The following is a 19,448-nucleotide window of genomic DNA, read 5'->3' as shown; positions in this document are numbered from 1 at the left end:
CAAGACAGCAGGTGCAGATGGGGACAGGAGGTGCAGGGGTCACCCCAGGAGACCAGGGAGAAGGGATTGGGTGCAGGTGAGCAGGGCAGTAGGGGAGCAGGAGGGGCAGGGGTCACCCCAGGAGCTCAGGCACCAGGGGAGCAGGTGCAGGGGAGCAGGGCAGGTGGGGAGCAGGAGGGGCAGGGGTGTGCTCAGATCTCAGCTCAGAGAGGCCCTGGAACATGCTCCGTCTCAGTGGCCCAGGGGGGCAGGGAGGTGCTGCCTTGTTCCAAAATCTCAGCACCGAGGCCTGAGCGCCAAGCGGGGCTGCACTGTGCAGTGGCTGAGCCGGCGCCGCCCATGCAGGGGCTGAGGGTCAGGGCAGCTGAGCCTCCTGGACCCGGGGACTGTGAGGCGGTGAGCCGGGTGGGGAGCAGAGCCTCGCCGGGAAGACCTTGGGGCCCAGGGGAAACGGGGCCACTCTCTGAAGGAGGGAGCCACAGGTTTCCAGTAAGGGCAGCAGCGCGGTTCTACAGACCTTGAGGCCAGCCCGGGAGGAGGGTCGGGGCCAGCTGGGTCCCGGGGTGCAGGGCCAAGGATCCAGAGACAGGAGAATAAGGGGCTCGTGGGGAGCCCCAGGCAGGGCTGCCAGCCATGTGGGTGTGCGAGGGGCAGCTTCAGGGCCGTGAGCTGAGCAGTGGGGCCCAGGTCCGAGGAAACAGGCCGGCGGTTGGCAGCGTCTGAGCTGCAGCCTACTTGCTGTCACCACACAGGAGGGAACAGCCAGGGCAGGGCCGCGCTCTCTCCCACCCCGAGGGGTGCACAGGCTCAGGGCAGCCCTGGGTGCGGGAGGCCTGTGGGAGCTTCCCAGGCCCCAGAGCAGGGGTGGCAAGGGCCGGGGCCAAGGCAGGAGCTGCCCTGAGGGATGTCAGGAAGCCATGCCTGGAAGGCCTGGGGCAGTCCCGATGGCTCGGGCAGGGACAAGATCCCGGGCCCAGGTGCTTGGCTGCAGAGCTGACCCAGATGTCATGGCGCCTGGAGGGCACATGGCAGCCCAGGACGAGAGCTCCGTGCTGAGGGTCCTGAGCAGTGGGTGCAAATCCCTGCTGGGGCAAGACACAGTCGGATGGGGACAGCAGGCCTGGGCTCAGGAGACCAGCAGGAGCCCACTGGGCGCAGGGCCCCCAGGTCAGGGCTCCACAGAGGCCGTGGTCAGGTGGGGCAGCCAGAGAAAACCTGAGGGGGGACCCAGGGGCCGAGGCCCTGGGGACGTGATCCAGGTGGTCACCCAACACTGACCAGGCCGATGAGTCCAGCTTCTGTGGCCACAGTGAGCTGGGCCGCGCACCTGGTGTGCAGCCTCCCTGAAGCACGTGGGCGTGGTGCCCAGAGCCACCCCAGGCCCGCACCCCTGAGACCCTGGGGGTCACACAGCCTCCTCTCTTGCAGCCTCCACCACAGCCCCTTCGGTTTTCCCACTGGCCCCCAGCTGCGGGTCCCAATCCGGCTCCACGGTGGCCCTGGCCTGCCTGGTGTCAGGCTACTTCCCCGAGCCTGTAACTGTGTCCTGGAATTCCGGCTCCTTGACCAGCGGTGTGCACACCTTCCCGTCCATCCTGCAGTCCTCAGGGCTCTACTCCCTCAGCAGCATGGTGACAGTGCCCTCCAGCAGGTGGCCCAGCGAGACCTTCACCTGCAACGTGGCCCATCCGCCCAGCAACACTAAAGTAGACAAGCGAGGTGAGATGTCGGACCTCAGGGAGGGGTCCACTCAGGGACAGGCCAGGTCAGCTGTCCCTCCCGGACCCATGTCACCGGGGAGTCACCTCAGTGTCCCTGCCCTCAAGGCCTCCCCTTTCTGGGAAGGTGTCCTCTGGGCGTGGCTGCCAGGTCCAGATGACCACAGGCTGCATTCCCCACTGTATTTCCAGGACCCATTGGGTGCCACAGCTCAGGGGTCCCCTAAGTTCACCCCAAGACCTGTGCCCACACCAGGCCCCCAGTAACCCCCCGTCTGCTCTCTCTGCAGTGACCAAAAGAGAAAATGGAGGAGTTCCTCGCCCACCTGGTTGTCCCATATGCCCAGGTGAGTCAGCTGGGCCCCGCTCTGCATCCCAAGCCGATGGTGCACACCCAGGCACAGCCTGATGGGCTAATGGGTGTTGGAGAAGTCCACCGAAGTGCTATCTCATCCTTGTGTCTTCCATTTTAGTCCCTGAAATGCTGGGAGGGCCTTCGGTCTTCATCTTTCCCCCGAAACCCAAGGACACCCTCTTGATTGCCCGAACACCCGAGGTCACATGTGTGGTGGTGGATCTGGACCCAGAAGACCCTGAGGTGCAGATCAGCTGGTTCATGGATGGTAAGCAGATGCAAACAGCCAAGACTCAGCCTCGTGAGGAGCAGTTCAATGGCACCTACCGTGTGGTCAGTGTCCTCCCCATTGGGCACCAGGACTGGCTCAAGGGGAAGCAGTTCACGTGCAAAGTCAACAACAAAGCCCTCCCGTCCCCCATCGAGAAGACCATCTCCAAGGCCAGAGGTAGGCAGCAGGGCATTGGGGCTGCAGGGAGGGAGAGTTGCCCTGTAAATTGATACCAGTCCTCCACCCTGATAGTGACCATCTGTGCTGATCCTTTACCCCATAGGGCAGGCCCATCAGCCCAGTGTGTATGTCCTGCCGCCATCCCGGGAGGAGTTGAGCAAGAACACAGTCAGCTTGACGTGCCTGATCAAAGACTTCTTCCCACCTGACATTGATGTGGAGTGGCAGAGCAATGGACAGCAGGAGTCCGAGAGCAAGTACCGCACGACCCCGCCCCAGCTGGACGAGGACGGGTCCTACTTCCTGTACAGCAAACTCTCTGTGGACAAGAGCCGCTGGCAGCGGGGAGACACCTTCATATGTGCGGTGATGCATGAAGCTCTACACAACCACTACACACAGAAATCCCTCTCCCATTCTCCGGGTAAATGAGCAACACGCCCGGCACCCAGCAAGCCCCCCACCTTTGGCTCTCAGGATCCCATGAGGACGCCTGAGCCCCCATCCCTGTGTACATAACCCCGGGTAGGCACCTGGCATGAAATAAAGCACCCAGTACTGCCCTGGGACCCTGCACGCTGTCATGGTTCTTTCCGGGACAGAGCCCAGGACACCCAGGCACTGGGTGGTATGGGCAGGCCAGCTCTGAGTCTAAGGTGTCACCATTGGTGGGTGGGCTCTGCACCTCCAGTGGGGAGGGCTGCACAGGCTGCCACAACGTGGGGCCAGGAGCTGCCTGAGGCTGGGGAGCGCACGTTACCAGAGGTCCAGCCCCTGTGGGCCCTCAATCCAGCCAGAAGCTAGCCAGGGCTGGGGTGTGTGGACAGGGACGGCAGGAGTTGTCCCCTCCAGGACCTCTCAGGGAAATGAGCACACAGACCTTCCCGCCTCTGTTCCGAGTTGTGGGACACTGGCCTGTCCTCATGCCCTGGGCTCCCTGTCCCCTGGGCCTGTGGAGAGCTCTGCTTGGTAGCTCTGTGTCAACACAGTAGCCATGCCTGTCCTGTCGGGAGGGGACAGGCCTTGTTTGCCCTCAGACACAACACTCCATCATGTACAGTCCCCCACCCTACCTCCAGTGAGGAAGTCCCACCTGAGTTCATCCCCCCTGGGACCAGGCCTGTCCACTCATGGGGACACTCACCCCGTGCCCCAGGGGGGCAGAGGCAGGCGGCCCTGAGTGCCCTGGGGAGGGACAATTGGAGACCTCCACATGGACACTGAGTCCAGATCCATTGAAAACAAGCCCATCGTGCTGAGCACTGCCACCTTCTCACACACACACAGAGACACACACACACACACAGACCTTATACCCTGGTCCTCACACAGGACCAACTGCAGTGCCCAGAGCAGAGCCAGTCTTAGGAACCCTCGCCATGGGCAACACCCTGGTCCCCACCCCCTCCAATGTCCGTCAGCTGCTCAGCAGCTCATCCACACACTGTCCACACCAACCTGCCCTCCTCTGCCCCAGGGAACCTACACCCCCTCTTGATGTGCACAAAACCCCCACAACCCAGCTTATCCTGATGCTCTCACACACTTGTTCAATGGGGACACTCCCTTTCACTCTGGGCCCTTCTTTATTCTCCGCTGACCCTCCCATAAGGGCCTAGACCCCCAGGGCAAGAGGAAGTGTAGCAGTCAGGGCACCTTCTCCCCACAGGGTCCCAGCACAGGGCAGAGCAGAGAGGGAGCGGGTCCCCCATTGGCCTGGTCCAAGCGGTAGGGCTGGGGTGCTGAGGCTGGCACCCAGGGTTGCAGAGGGCTGTGACTGTCCCTCAGGGAATCTGCCCCTCTGCCGGCCCAGTACTGACCACCCCCTTCCTGTCCAGAGCTGATCCTGGATGACAGCTGTGCTGAGGACCAGGACGGGGAGCTGGACGGGCTGTGGACCACCATCTCCATCTTCATCACCCTCTTCCTGCTCAGCGTGTGCTACAGCGCTACTGTCACCCTCTTCAAGGTGGGCACACCCGTACTGTCCCTGGACTATGGCCCACTGTCCCATCGCTGTCCTCACCATGTGCCTGCACGGACCCCACAATGACATGCTGACTCCACTCTGTTGGCATGATGACTCTTCGCTGTGCACCCACTTCCCCTCCCTATCCACACAATGTCCCCACACTGTCCCCTCATTGTCTCCTCACTGTCCCCACTCTGTCCCCACACTGACTCCTCACTGTCCCCTCACTCACTCATCACTGTATCCATTGTCCCATTTCTGTCCCCACACCGTCCCCACACTGCCTCTTCATGGTCCCAATGCTGACTCCTCACTGTCTACATACTATACTCATACTGCCCCCTCTCTATCACTCACTGTCCCCTGATGTCCCATCATTATCCCTCACTGTCCTCTCATTGTGTCCCACTCTCCCCACTCTGTCCCCTTTCTCCTCCCTGTCTCCTCACAGTTCCCACACTCCCCTGACTTTTCTCTCACTGTCCCCACACAGTCCCCACCCTCTCTCCTCATCCCCCCCACTGTCCCTTCTTTCTCCTCAATGTCCCCACAAAGTCTCCCCACTGTCTCTTCACTGTCGCCACAAAGTACCTTCACTGTCACCTCACTATCCCCATACTGTCCCTCAAAATCCCCCACAAAATCCCCTCACTGTCTCCGCACTGTCTCCTCACTATCTCCACACTGTCCTTTCACTGTCCCCACACTGTCCTGTCACTGTCTCTTCACTGTCTCCTCACTATGCCCTCACCATTCCCTTCTGTCACCACACTTTCCCAAACTATCCCGTCACCATTCCCACAATGTCCCCTAACTGTTTTCTTATTGGCCCGTCACTATCCTCTCACTGACACCTCATATTCCCCACACTATCCCCACATTCTGTCCTCACTGTCTCCTCACTCTCCCCTCACTGTTCCCATAAAGTCCCCTCACAGTCCTCTCACTGTCCCTCACAATCCCCACAAAATCCCCTCACTGTCTCCTCACTATCCCCATACTGTCCCTCGCTGTCCCTAAAGTCTTATCATCTTCTCCTCACTATCCCCACACTGTCCCTTCACTGTCCCCACACTATCCCTACACAGTCTCCTCACTGTTCCTCACTGTTCCCTCACTCTCACCACAGTGTCCCAAACGCTGTGCTCACTTATGCCTCACTGTCCCCATACTGTTCCCTCATATTGTCCTCACTGCCTCCTCACTATCCCCTCACTGTCACCACAAAATCCCCTCACTGTCCCCAAACAATCCCTCACTGTCCCCACAATGACCCCCAAAATGTCCTCTCACTCATGCTTCACTGTCCCCACACATCATCTGTCCTCATTGTCTCCTAACATCTCACTATCCCCACAAAGTCCCCTCACACTCCCCTTATTGTCCAAACAATCCCCACAAAGCCCCCCTCACTGTCTCCTCACTATCCCCACACTGTCGCTTCTCAGTCCCAACCTTGTCCCTCACTGTCTGCTCCCTCTACCCACACCGTCCCCTCCAGGATCCCCTCACACTACCTAGTCTTGGGGGCAGGAGCTTGGTCATGAAGGGAAGCGGTCCGTGGAGGTCCAGGCCAAGCTTACACCCTCCCCTCCCTGATGCAGGTGAAGTGGATCTTCTCGTCAGTGGTGGAGCTGAAGCGCACGATTGTCCCCGACTACAGGAATATGATCGGGCAGGGGGCCTAGGGCCAGCCCTCTGGGAAGGATGTCCAGAACTGCCCTAGACCCCATGTACAAAACGGGTGCCTAGGTGTGTACCGCTTGGCCTGCTGCCAGGCCTGCTCCTCTGCCATCTGACCTTGCCACCCTCTGACCTCACAGCCACCCTGGGCCTTCACCTCCACCATCTGGCCTCATGGCCACTGCCCCCTGGTCCACTGTTTGGAGAATCAAGGGAACAAAAAGAATGCTTCCAACCTGAGCTGCGGGACACCTGCTGGCCCCTCCTAGCAGCCACCAAGATACACCTGGGACCATGTGGACACTGAGGCATAGGGCATATGGCTCTCAGGGGATGGCCCCTGGGTAGGCCAGCATGTTGATCCCCCAAGAGGCAGATGGCAGTGAGTCCAGTGTCTATCTGGGCAGGGTATAGCCTCTGTGCACACCCCATCCAGACCAGGCTTCAGAATGCAGGATGTCCCCAGACAGGCATGTTCCGGCACGTTGAGAGGAAGCCATGGGTCACTGTCACCCAAAGGGAAACTCCTGATGTGGTGCTAATGGTCAGTCACATCTTCTCCACCAGAGGAGATCATAGTGAGAGGGCCCGGGCCTGAGGCTGCTGAAGGAGGCCCATAGCTGCTGGATGACAACACTTGGGGAAGCAGTGATGTCACCCAGACAGGCCCCCTGGAGAAGGGTCTGCTGACCTGATCCCAGGCAGGAGGACGCAGGCTCCATGGACAGAGCTGTAGGGTCCTGGAAGGCCAAGGCTGCAGACTCAGCCCACTCTGTCCTGTGGCCTGGACCTGAGTCCCATGGGGCAGGAACTCCTTCTAGCTTGCAGTTCCGGGGAAGTAGCAGGGGTCAGAGAGAGTGCCCGTGGCCATGGGTAATGGCCAGGGAACCCCAAGGCCTGGATCTCTGTGTGTCCTGGAGCTACTGCCAGGTGGGAGCCCCTACATGGCCTGAGACAGCCGTGCCCAGAGGAGAAGCAGAGCCCCCGTACCCCCTGGGAGAGAATGTGCAGGGATCATGCAAATGAAAGCCACTGTTGTAGCTTGGCTAGCTTGTTTTAATCTCTTTACATTTCTGGAGCTTATTAAATTCCTTACAATTTCTTTCTTTTCTTAAAGACAATAAAATCTTTAAAAATTTCAGAAATCACTGGGGAAAGGCTTCCTCTGTTGATGGGCAGGTGAAATCCACAGCCATGCCACACCAGGCATTGGCTCCCTCCAGCCATAGGAATTGGGTGGAGAGCAGACCCAGCTTGGGGCTGGAGGCACAATGGCTGCCCGCCTTGGCCGTGGACAGAAAACAGACATGTGTTGGGTGTGTATTAGTCAGTGCAGGCTGCCAGACAAAGATCTCGATTCTGGCATCTTAAACCACATGCATTTATGCTTTCACAGTCCTAGTAGCCGGCAGTGGGAGATACACGCCTCACAGGGCCCCTCTCCGTGTCCTCCCTGGCCGACCTCCTGTACTTCCCATATCCTGACACCTGCTCTTACAAGGACAGGGGTCCATGTGGAAGACCAGCAATGCTGATGGGGCTAATGACCTCCTTTCACCTTGCTACCTCTCAAAGAACACATCTCAAATGCAGCCACAATCTGAGGTTCTGGGTCAGGACACAAGACTTGAATTTGGGGGACATATTTAGGCCAATGCAGGCTGGTTGGGTCCAGGCACAAGTACCAGATGGGATCACTGGTGAAGGCCAGGCCAGGTGAGGCTATGGGGAGAGCATTGGCAAAGGTAAGCAAAGCAGGACACCAGTCAAGTGATCAGGGCACTGGGTCAGGAGAGACCCTAAGGGGATGTTGTGTGAACTCCACCTGGGGACAGAGTGACCGTGTTTTCCAGGTAAACAAGGAGTGAGGGCAGGCAGGGTGCCAATGAATACTCAAGAAGGGTTGTTCACACTCAGGTCTACTCAGGCCGCAGATCCAGAGCCAGCAATTACAGAGTCAAGATTCTGTCCTTGTGGTGACTGGGAGGTCTCAGGTCCAAGAAAGATGCCCCTGGATCATAGGGGACACACACTACTCAGAGGCAGAGGCCATACTTCCCAGCTCTTTCCAGTAAAGTATCCAGGGAAGGGATGTGGGTCTGTTGGCAGCATTGGGCCTCCCCAGGCCAGCATGAGGCCAAGGGGCCAGGAGCCAAGCCACCGTCCATTCTGCCCACCAGTGGGAGTAGGGAGCGGGCTCTGAGTCTGCAGTCCGATCGTGAAGCCTGAGGCCCAGGAAGAACACAGATCTTGATCAGCATGGCCACGGCCCCTGGGCTGGTCTGGAAACACCCTTCCAGATCCCTGTGGGTGACAGGGAATTGTCTGCAGAACAGGGGCTGTTTCACCAGTGGTTAGGGCAGCAGGAGGGGCAGCCACGGACTCCTGGCCTGGGACCCATGATTTATGTGCCACAGAGAGCACATCCAGGAGAATGACCCAGTCCTCAGGGACACTGGAGGCCCCAGGTTACCATCCTGAGGCTCACACCCACCCTCCAGCCCCTTCATACTACACATCTACCTGAGAAGCCAATTTGCCAGTGTCCACACAGCCTGCCCATCCCCCTCCTACTCTGCATGCCAGCACCTGCCCCATTCCTATTCCCTGGAACAATGATCAGCCCACATCACACCTAGCACTCCCAAGGGTATGGCAGGATCTCCCATAACAGGAGAAGCCCATGTCCTCCTTGCCGACACCAAGCCCAGACAGAGCTACACTCTCACCCTCAGGGCTACGATGCCTACCCTGTGACTACTACTGCTCACAGGCTCTAGGGCTTCCAAATGTGACCCTCAAATATTGTCCAAGCACACAGACACCCCTCACATCTCCACATGCATCCGATCACCCACACATAGTATGTGAGACTTACACAAGCTTCACAGACTATGCATCAAACAGCACAAGAGTAACAGACCAGAGGAAATAGATGAGAAGTAGGAGATAGAGACCCAGCATAACAGACCCAGGAAGAGAAAGATGAGAGACAAAGGAAAGAGACCCAGAGTCACACAAACAGGAGGAGAATGAAGAGAAGTAGGTGATAGAGGCCCAGAGTCAAAGAACCATAAAGAGAAAGATGGGAACTAAGAGATAGAGACCCAGAGTTAAAGGGCCAAGAGAAGAGTGAGTAGTTGCAGATACAGACCCAGAGTCACAGAACCAGGAGGTGAATGGTGAGAGGTAAGAGATAGAGACCAAGAGTCAAGAACCTGGAGGTAAATGATGAGGAGAGACAGAGACCCAGAGTCACTGATCCAGAAGTTAGATGAGCAGTAAGAGATAGAGACCCCATGTCACACAGCCAGGAGGAGATTGATGAGAGGTAAGAGATAAGACACAGAGACACAGAGCCAAGAGGAGCTTGATGATTGTATGAGAAAGAGACACAGGTCAAATAACCAGGAAGAGAAATGAGAGCTAAGAGATAGAGGCATGAGTCACAGAAGTGGGAGGAGTAGATGAGCGGTGAGAGATAGAGACCCAGAGTCACACAAGCAGGAGGCAAATGGTGAGAGGTAGAGATGGAGAACCAGAATCACAGAGTCAGGAGGACATGGAAGAGAGTAAGAGAAAGAGACCCAGAGTTGCAGAAACCATTTAGAGAAATGAGAAGTAAGAGATAGAGACCATGGATCACAGAAGCAGGAGAGTGATGAGAAAAAAAGAGATAAAGATCCACAGTTATAGAACCAAAAGAAGGATGAGAGGTTGCAGATACAGACCCAGAGTCATAGATCCAGGAGGTGACAGATGAGAGGTAAGAAATAGAGACCCAAAGTCACAGAACCATGAGATGAATTATGAGGAGTAAGAAATAGAGACCTAAAATCGCATAACCAGGAGGTGAATGATGAGAGGTAAGAGATAGGGTCCCAAAGTCCCAAAGTCACAGAGCAAGGAGGGGATTTTTGAGAGGTAAGAGATAGAGACCCAGACTCAAATAACCAGAAGTAGAACTGAGAGGTAAGAGATTGAGTCCCGGAGTCACTAAAACTAGTAGAGATGAGAAGTAAGAAAGACCCAGGGTCACAGAATCAGAAGGAGACTGATAAGAGCTAGGAGATAGATATCCAGGACCACAGCGCAGGTGGAGATCGATGAGATGTAGAGATTGTGACCCAGACACATAGAAGCAGGAGGAAATGATGACAGGTAAGATTTATAGACCCGGAGTCACAGAACCAGGAAAAGACAGATGAGAAGTAAGACAAAGAGACACAAGAGTCAAGAACCAGGAGGTAAATGATGAGAAGTATGAGATAGAGACCTAGAGTCACACAAACAGGAGAATGATAAGAGGTAAAATAGAAACCTAGAGTCAAGAACTAGGAGGTGAATGACGAGATGTAAGAGATAGAGACCTTGAGTCACAAAACCAAGAGGGAATAATAAGAAGCAGGAGATAGAGATCCAAAATCATAGAATCATGGGGGGAATGATGAGTAGTAAGAGGAGTAGTCCCATGTTTGGGAACCATGAAGTGAATGATGAGAGTTAAGATATAGAGACTTAGAGTCACAAAACAAGGAGAAACTTATGAGAGGTAAGAGATAGACACCCAAGGTCACAGAACCTTTGGGTGAGGGATGAGAGGTAAGATATAGAGACCCAAAGTCACAGAACCATGAGGTGAATAATGAGGGGTAAGAAATGGAGACCCAGGGGTGAATAACCAGGAGGTAAATGATGAGAGGTAAGAGATAGGGTCCAAAGTCACAGAGCAAGGAGGAGATTTATGAGAGGTAAGAGATAGAGGCCCAGAGTCAGACAACCAGGAGACAAATGATGAGAAGTAAGAGATTGAGGTCAAGAGTCAAACAAGCAGAAGAGTGATGAGAGATAAGAGATAGTGACTCAAGTCACAGAACTGGGTGGAGGGCATGATTGGTAAGATATAGAGAGCCAGAGTGAGAGAGCCAGAAGGAGATTGATGATAGGTAATAGAATGAGACCTGAGTCACACAAGCAGGAGGTAAATGATGAGAGGTAAGAGATAGAGACCCTGAGTCCGAGTGCCAGGAGGAAATTGATGAGAGTAAGAGAAAGAGACCTAGATTCAAATAACCAGGAGTAGAACTGAGAGGTAAGAAATAGAGACCCAGCATCATCAAACCATGTAGAGGCATGAGAAGTAAGACATAGAGACCCAGGGTCACAGAACCAGCAAGAGACAGATCAGAAGTAAGAGATAGATACCCAGAGTTCAGAACCAGGAGGAGAATGATGAGAGGTAAGAGATAGCGGGTTCACAGAACCAGAGGATATTGATGAGAGGTAAGAGATGATACCCAGGGCCATATAGCCAGGAGGAGTTGAATAAGAGGTAAGAGATTGTGACTCAGAGACTAAGAACCAGAAGGAAATGATGAGAAGTAAGAGGTAAAGACCTGAGTCACAGAACCAGGAAGAGACAGATGAGAAGAAACAGATAGAGGCCCAGGGTCACAGAACCATGAGAAAAGAGATGGCAGGTAAGAGTTAGAGACCCAGATTCACAGAACAAGGAGAGAATGATAAGAGGTACAAGATAGACCCAGAGTTAAGAAGGATGAGATGAATGATGAGAAGTATGAGATAGAGATCCAGAGTCACACAAAAAGGTGGAGAATGATGAGATGTAAGAGAAACCCAGAGTCAAAAACCAGGAGTTGAATGTGAGAGGTAAGGGAGAGAGACACAGAGTCAAACCAGGAGGTAAATGATGAGATGTAAGAGATAGAGACTTTGAGTCACAAATCCAAAAGAGAATGATGAGAGGTGAGAGGTAAGAGATAGAGACCCAAGGTCACAGAACCATGAGGAGAATGAAGGCATGTAATATATAGGGACCCAGAGTCAAGAACCAGGAGTAGAATGATGTGAGGTAAGAAATAAAGACCCAGAGTCACAGAACAAGGAAGAGAATAAGGAGAAGTAAGAGATAGAGATCCAGGGACACAGAACAAGCAAGAGACAGATCAGAGGTAAGAGATTCACAGTGTTCAGAAACAGGAGAAGATTGATGAGCAGTAAGAGACCTAGTAGCAAACAGCCTGAAAGAATGGTTAGAGGTAAGAATTACAGACTCACAATCACGTAAACAGGAAGAGACAGATGAGAAGTAAGAGATAGAGACTCAGTATCACAGAACCAGGAGGAGAGAGATGACAGGTAAGAGATAGAGATTCAGAGTCACAGACCAGGAGGAGTTTGATGAGAGATAAGAGATAGAGAGCCAGGGTAAAAGAACCAGCAAGAGATATATCAGAAATAAGAGATATATACCAAGGGTCACAGACCCAGGAGGTGATGATGAGAGGTACGACATAGAGACCCATGGTTACAGAAGCAGGAGAAGATTGGTGAAAGTTATTAGGAAGAGACCTAGAGTCACACAAAAAGGATAATTTGAGAAGTAAGAGTTAGAGACCCAGTGTTGGCAGAACCAGGAGAGACTTATGAGAGGTAAGATATAGAGACCCAGAGTCACAGGACAGGAGGAGACTGATGAGAGGTAAAAGAGAGAGACCCAAAGTCACAGAACCACAGATGAATAATGAGAGGTAGAAATAGAGATCCAGAGTCACGAAACAAGGAGTTGAATGATGAGACCTAGAGTCACAAAAAAGGAGAACTGAGAAAATGAGTGAGAAATATCAGTGAGGGAGACAGAACATCAGAGACTCCTAACTCTGGGAAATGGGACAAGGGGTAGTGGAAGGGGAGGTGGTCAGGGGGATGGGGTGCCTAGGTGATGGGCACTGAGTGGGGCACTTGATGGGATAAGCACTGGGTGATATGCTATATGTTGGCAAATAGAACTCCAATTAAAAATATACAAAAAAAAGGAGGAGAATTTTGAGAAGTAAGATATGGACCCAGTGTCACAGAACCAGAAGAAACTATTGAGAGGTAAGAGATAGTGACCCAGAGCCATAGAACTGGGAGGAGTAGGTGACTGGTAAGCAATAGAAACCAGGAGTCGCAAACCAGGAGAAGATGATGAGAGGTAAGAGATAGAGACATAGAGTCACACGAAAAGGAGGAGAATTTTGTGAAATAATAGAGAGAGAAACCCAGTGTCCCAGAACCAGGAGAGACAAATAAGGGTAAGAGAGACTTGAGTCACACAAGCAGGAGGCAAATGATGAGTGGTAAGAGATAGACTTCAGAGTCACAGAACCAGAAAGAGACAGATGAAAATTAAGAGACCCAGGGTAACAGAACCAGGAGGAGATTGATGAGAGGTAAGAGATAAAGACCCAGGGTCAAAGAACCAGCAGGAGACAGATCAGAGGTAAGAGATAGAGACGGAGGGTTACAGAACCAGGAGATGAATTAATAGAGGTAAGAGAGAGAGAGACCCAGAATCAAATCAATAATAGTATCAAATATCATAAAACCCAAAAAGCATAGTTCTAAAGTGAAAATGCATAATTTCTATGAATAAGACTGAACAAGAGAGAATATTTGGGGGGGGGTTGTATATTTTTTTTTGGAGTTCAATATGCCAACATACAGCATACCACTCAGTGCTCGTCCATCACGTTCCCCCCTCAGAACCGTCACACAGTCACCCCCACCTCCCCAACCCACCTCCCCTTCCATCACCCTTTGTTTGTTTCCCAGAGTTAGGAGTCTCTCATGTTCTGTCACCCTCACTGATATTTCCCACTCATTTAGAGAGAATATTTGAATACAAGAAGCTACATACCATACTGCTGAATGAGAAAATAAAATGTTTTAGAGATTGCATTTCTTACCAAATTCACATAAAGGTTTAACTTAGTCCTAATCAAAACCACAAGAGACACTTAACTATATGAAATAAACTGATGGTTGCTGGAGGGGAGGTGGGTTGGGGGACAGGGTAACTGAGTGATGGGTATTAAGGGGAGGCACTTGATGGAATGAGCAATGAGTGTTATATGCAACTGATGAATCATTAAATTCTACCCCTGAAACTAATAAAACACTATATGTTAATTAAATTGAATTTAAATCAAAACAATAAAAATGGGATGCCTGGGTGGCTCAGCAATGAGCATCTGCCTTTGGCTCAGGGTGAGATCCCGGAAACTGGGATCGAGTCCCACATTGGGCTCCTTGCAGGGAGCCTACTTCTCCCTCAGCCTATGTCTCTGTTTCTGTCTCTGTCTCCCTCTCTTTCTCTCTTGCTGTGTGTCTCATGAATAAATAAATATAAATCTTTAAAAAGTAAACAAAATATTTAAAAATTTTTAAAAAATAAAACCAGGAAGTGAATGATGACAGTTAAGATATAAAGACCAAAAATCACAAAACCAAGAGAGAACTTTGAGAGATAAGAGATAAAGACCCAAGTCACAGAACCATGAGGAGAATGATGGGACATAAGAAATAGAGATCCTGAGTCACAGAACCAGGAAGAGAATGATGAGAGGTAAGAGATAGAGACCCAGGGTCACATAAGCAGGAGGAAAATGATGGAGGTAAGAGATAGAGATCCAGGGTCACAGAACAAACAAGAGACGGATCAGAGGTAAGAGATAGATACCCAGTGTTCAGAACCAGGAAAAGATTCATGGAGGTAGGAGACAGACCCAATGTTACAGAGCCATGATGAAATGATGAGAGGTAAGAGATACAGGCCTGGAGTCACAGAACCAGGAAGAGACATATGAGAAATAAGAGATAGAGACCAAGGGTCACAGAACCAGGAAGAGTTTGAAGAGAGGTAAGAGATAGAGACTCAGGTAAAACAACCAGCAGGAGATAGACCAGAAGTAAGAGATAGAGACCCAGGGCCACAAAAAGGCAAGAAGTACATGAGCAGTAAGAGTTAGAGACCCAGAGTCACAGAGGCAGGAAGAGATTGATGAAGGTAAGAGAAAGAGACCCAGAGTCAAATGACCAGGAGGACAATCTAGAGGTAAGTGATAGACCCAGAGTCACCAAATCAAGAAGAGACATGAGAATTACAAAGCAGGAGGACACTGATGTAAGGTAAGAGATAGGAACCTAGGGTCACTGAACCAGCAAGAGACACATATGAGATAAGAGATAGATACCCTGAGCTCAGAACTAGGAGGAGATTGATGAGAGGTAAGAAATTGTGACCCAGAGTCCAGGAAACAGGAGGAAATGATAAGAGGTAAGAGAGAGAGTATACACACATGCAGACACAGACCACCATGCACACACATGCACCTGCACATGCATGCACACACAGGCATACTCTGGCTCCAAGTACTCACATGCATATGGAGACACGTGCACACAGAGGCACTGCCCCCCCACACACACATGCACAGCTGAGAAGCTGCCCATTTACTGTCTGTCCCAGGTCACTGTTGTCCAGAAGCAGCACTGTGTGGGACTCTGCAGGCAGGACAGCTGTGAAGGCCAGAGCAGAGCAGTCTGGACCTCAGTCTCCTGTGCCTGCTACCTGCATCTGCCCCAACAGCCCAGAATCGGATGCATGGGCACCTCCAGAAAGCCACTCCATGGTCCCCACCCCTGTTCTGGGCAACCACAAAACATAGATCCATGGCACAGTCCACACCAGACTCCAACAGCTATAGAGTTCTTGCAGAGATACATTGATGATAGATGGGTGGATAGATAGATAGATGATAGATAATAGATGATAGATAGACAGATAGATAGATAGATGATAGATAGATGATAGATAGATAGATAGATAGACAGATAGATGATAGATAGATAGATAGATAGATAGATAGATAGATAGATAGATAGACAGATAGATGATAGATAGATTGATAGATAGATAGATAGATAGATAGATAGATAGATAGATAGATAGATAGATAATAGATAATAAAACAATATCACAAGAGACTTTATTCATTTTGTACCACAACCCACCCCCACCTGTCAGGTTCTCAGAGGCCCAGGCCTGGGGGCCTTCCTCCCATCCCCTGGACTGGGGATACCTCAGGGCAGCGCTGAGCATCTTCCTTGTCTGACTGGTGCCCCAGTTCAGGAGACCTGCCTTCTGGACCCCAGCTCAAGGGCAACCAGGGCTCGGCTCACACAGGCCCCGAGCACCAGAGACCCCCACACAGGGGAAGAAGGCATCTGCCCCGAGCCTGGGAGGAGATGAGTGCCGGTCACCGGTCAAGCGGGGCCAGCAGAGGCCTGTCACACGGGGAGCACAGCCTGAGAGCAGGGCATGGAGGACAGTACCAGGGATGCTACCTTCACATGCCCTCAGGCACCAAGAGGCCACCATGTCAGGTCCCTCTGTCCCTCTCTCTCTCTTTCTCTTATGAACCCAGCATAGTGGGCTGAACAGTGGCACCTGGAGGCTATGTCCACCCCCAATGCCGTGGCACCTGTGGATGTGACCTTGTTTGGAAAAAGGGTCTTTGCACATCTGATTCAAGTCAACAAGCTTAAGATGAGAAGTTCCAGGCTTACACCCGATGGTAGGTGTCCTACAAGATGCACGCAAGGAGAGACACAGATGCAGAGGAGAAGCCTCATGAAGACAGAGGCAGAGGCCGGAGGGACGGGGCCACAACCCGGAATCGTGTGGGGCCCACAGAGGCTGGAAGAGGCAGGAAGGACCCTCCATGAAGCCTGTGGGGGGAGGGCTGTCCTGCCTCCCCACCCCAGACCTGAGACATCTGGCCTCCAGAGCTGGGAAGGGAAATTTCTACTGCTCAAGTCAATCTGTGGCTCTTGTCACAGCAGCCCCAGGACACTTGCACACGCAGCCAGAAGGGCTTGGCCAAGAGGAGGTTCAGGGAACTCCTGGGTCTTTCAAGCCACATGGGCCCAGTGCTGTCCAGAGCCCCTGACCCTGCAGGGTGCTGGTCACACAGGGCACAGTCTCTGACCTCTGGAGGTATTGTGTCGTGCTGAGCACACGCCCTGACTCCTGGAGGTGTTGGGTCACACTGGGCATACCCCTGAATTCCAGAAGGTACTGGGCCATGCTGGGCAGTCCCTGATCCCTGGAGGTATTGTGTCATACTGGGCACAGCCCCTGACTCCTGGAAGGTACTGGGTCATGCTGGTACAGCCCCTGACCCTTGGAGAGAACTGGGTCAAACTTGGCCGAGTGCACTTCAGAACTGTTTCCTGTGTTCCCAGTATTTGACAACTCAACACAATACTCAAGCTGCCCACACAGAGAACCATTCCCAAAAAAGAAATTATGGCAAATCTACCAAAGATTTAAAACAACCACCTTAAAGATGCTCAAAGAACTATAGGCAGAAATTCAAGAAAATGACGTATGAACAAAATACAAATATCAATACAGAAATAATCTTTTTTTATTTTATTTTTTAATGGAGTTCAATTTTCCAACATATAATACCCACTGCTCATCCCATCCAGTGCCCCCCTCAGTGGCCGTCACCCAGTCACCCTCACCCCCCACCCACCTCCCTTTCCTTTTTTTTTACATACTAAATTTATTTTTTATTGGTGTTCAATTTGCCAACATACAGAATAACACCCAGTGCACATCCCGTCAAGTGCCCCCCTCAGTGCCCATCACCCAGTCACCCCCACCCCCCACTCACCTCCCTTTCCTTTTTTTAATAATAAATTTATTTTTTATTGGTGTTCAATTTGCCAACATACAGAATAACACCCAGTGCTCATCCCGTCAAGTGCCCCCCTCAGTGCCCATCTCCCATTCACCCCCGCCCTCCTCCCTTTCCACCACCGCTTGATTGTTTCCCAGAATCAGGAGTCTCTCATGTTCTGTCTCCCTTTCTGATATTTCCCACTCATTTTCTCTCCTTTCCCCTTTATTCCCTTTCACTATATTTTTATTCCCTGAATGAGACCATATAAAGTTTGTCCTTCTCCGATTGACTTATTTCACTCAGCATAATACCCTCCAGTTCCATCCACGTCGAAGCAATTGGTGGGTATTTGTCATTTCTAATGGCTGAGTAATATTCCATTGTATACATAGACCACATCTTCTTTTTTTTATATATACTTTAAAAAATACTATTTTATTTATACTCATGTATGAAAAAAAAAATGGCTATACTACCATGTTTACATACATACCAATTCTGGAAACAGAATTCAATAATGAATTACTTCTAAATTTTATAAAGAACACACAAATATTAAAACACTGGTTATAGAAAGCAGAGTGGAGAAAAAAACCATTAGCTATCGTTTTCATTAAAGAGCGGCACCCTCTGAGAAGAATCAAATCAATTAGTAATATTCACCTATATTGCAAAATAATATATACATAGAAAAGTTAGGGGATCCCTGGGTGGCGCAGCGGTTTGGCGTCTGCCTTTGGCCCAGGGTGCGATCCTGGAGACCCGGGATCGAATCCCACATCGGGCTCCTGGTGCATGGAGCCTGCTTCTCCCTCTGCCTATGTCTCTGCCTCTCTCTCTCTCTCATTCTGTGACTATCATAAATAAATAAAAATTAAAAAAAAAAAGAAAAGTTAGTGATTGTACTGATTTTATTACTTTTACTAAGCCTTTTATCTTCCTCACACTCAATGCAATGAAATAAAACAATATAAAGAAAAATATGTCCTCACTATTCACAATAAAAAGGGTCTGCTTCATTCTGCAGGCCTGGGCATATTATATAATAGGGAGCACTTAATGGCTCAAGTGGATCAAAGTATCATTTTGATTCTGATCCAATGAATAGAATCTCATGCATATCTGTGACTGGACTAACTCCATGGGAGCTGTGATATACTGAACCATTTCTGTGGTAACACCAGATCTCACTAAGTCAAGAAAAGACCCTACACAAGAAAAGATAACAATCAATCTGTCCATAAATTATAACTATAGGCTCTTTATTTAGTGTAAGGAGGGAAAAGGGGCCCTTTCATGGATACAAGTATTGTTTAGACCACATCTTCTTTATCCATTCATCTTTCTATGGACACCGAGGCTCGTTCCACAGTTTGGCTATTATGGACATTGCTGCTATAAACATCAGGGTGCAGGTGTCCCTGCATTTCATTGCATCTGTATCTTTGGGGTAAATCCGCAACAGTGCAATTGCTGGGTTGTAGGGCAGGTCTATTTTTAACTCTTTGAGGAACCTCCACACAGTTTTCCAGAGTGGCTGCACCAGTTCACATTCCCACCAACAGTGCAAGAGGGTTCCCCTTTCTCCGCATCCTCTCCAACATTTGTTGTTTCCTGCCTTGTTAATTTTCCCCATTCAAACTGGTGTGAGGTGTTATTTCATTGTGGTTTTGATTTGTATTTCCCTGAAAAAAAAAAACTATAGGCAGAAATTCAAGAAAATGATGTATGA

At 51.1% G+C, this 19,448-nt stretch overlaps 2 gene segments (V, D, J or C); both read left to right on the top strand.

Annotated features, from left to right (window-relative positions):
- Positions 1 to 3,100, top strand: part of LOC112930321 (immunoglobulin gamma-1 heavy chain-like) — a 931,325-nt gene extending 928,225 nt beyond the window's left edge. Inside the window, 4 exon segments of the C gene segment in view lie at positions 1,429 to 1,719; positions 2,009 to 2,065; positions 2,192 to 2,521; positions 2,628 to 3,100. Of these exon segments, the coding sequence occupies positions 1,429 to 1,719; positions 2,009 to 2,065; positions 2,192 to 2,521; positions 2,628 to 2,956 (1,007 nt within the window).
- Positions 1 to 19,448, top strand: part of LOC112930265 (immunoglobulin alpha-2 heavy chain-like) — a 1,136,867-nt gene that overhangs the window by 992,242 nt on the left and 125,177 nt on the right.

This window comes from Vulpes vulpes, chromosome 6 (genome assembly GCF_048418805.1).
Source record: "Vulpes vulpes isolate BD-2025 chromosome 6, VulVul3, whole genome shotgun sequence".
Taxonomy (NCBI): domain Eukaryota; kingdom Metazoa; phylum Chordata; class Mammalia; order Carnivora; family Canidae; genus Vulpes; species Vulpes vulpes.
Note: the sequence above shows the minus strand (reverse complement) of the source record. Positions and strands in the feature narration are given on the sequence as shown.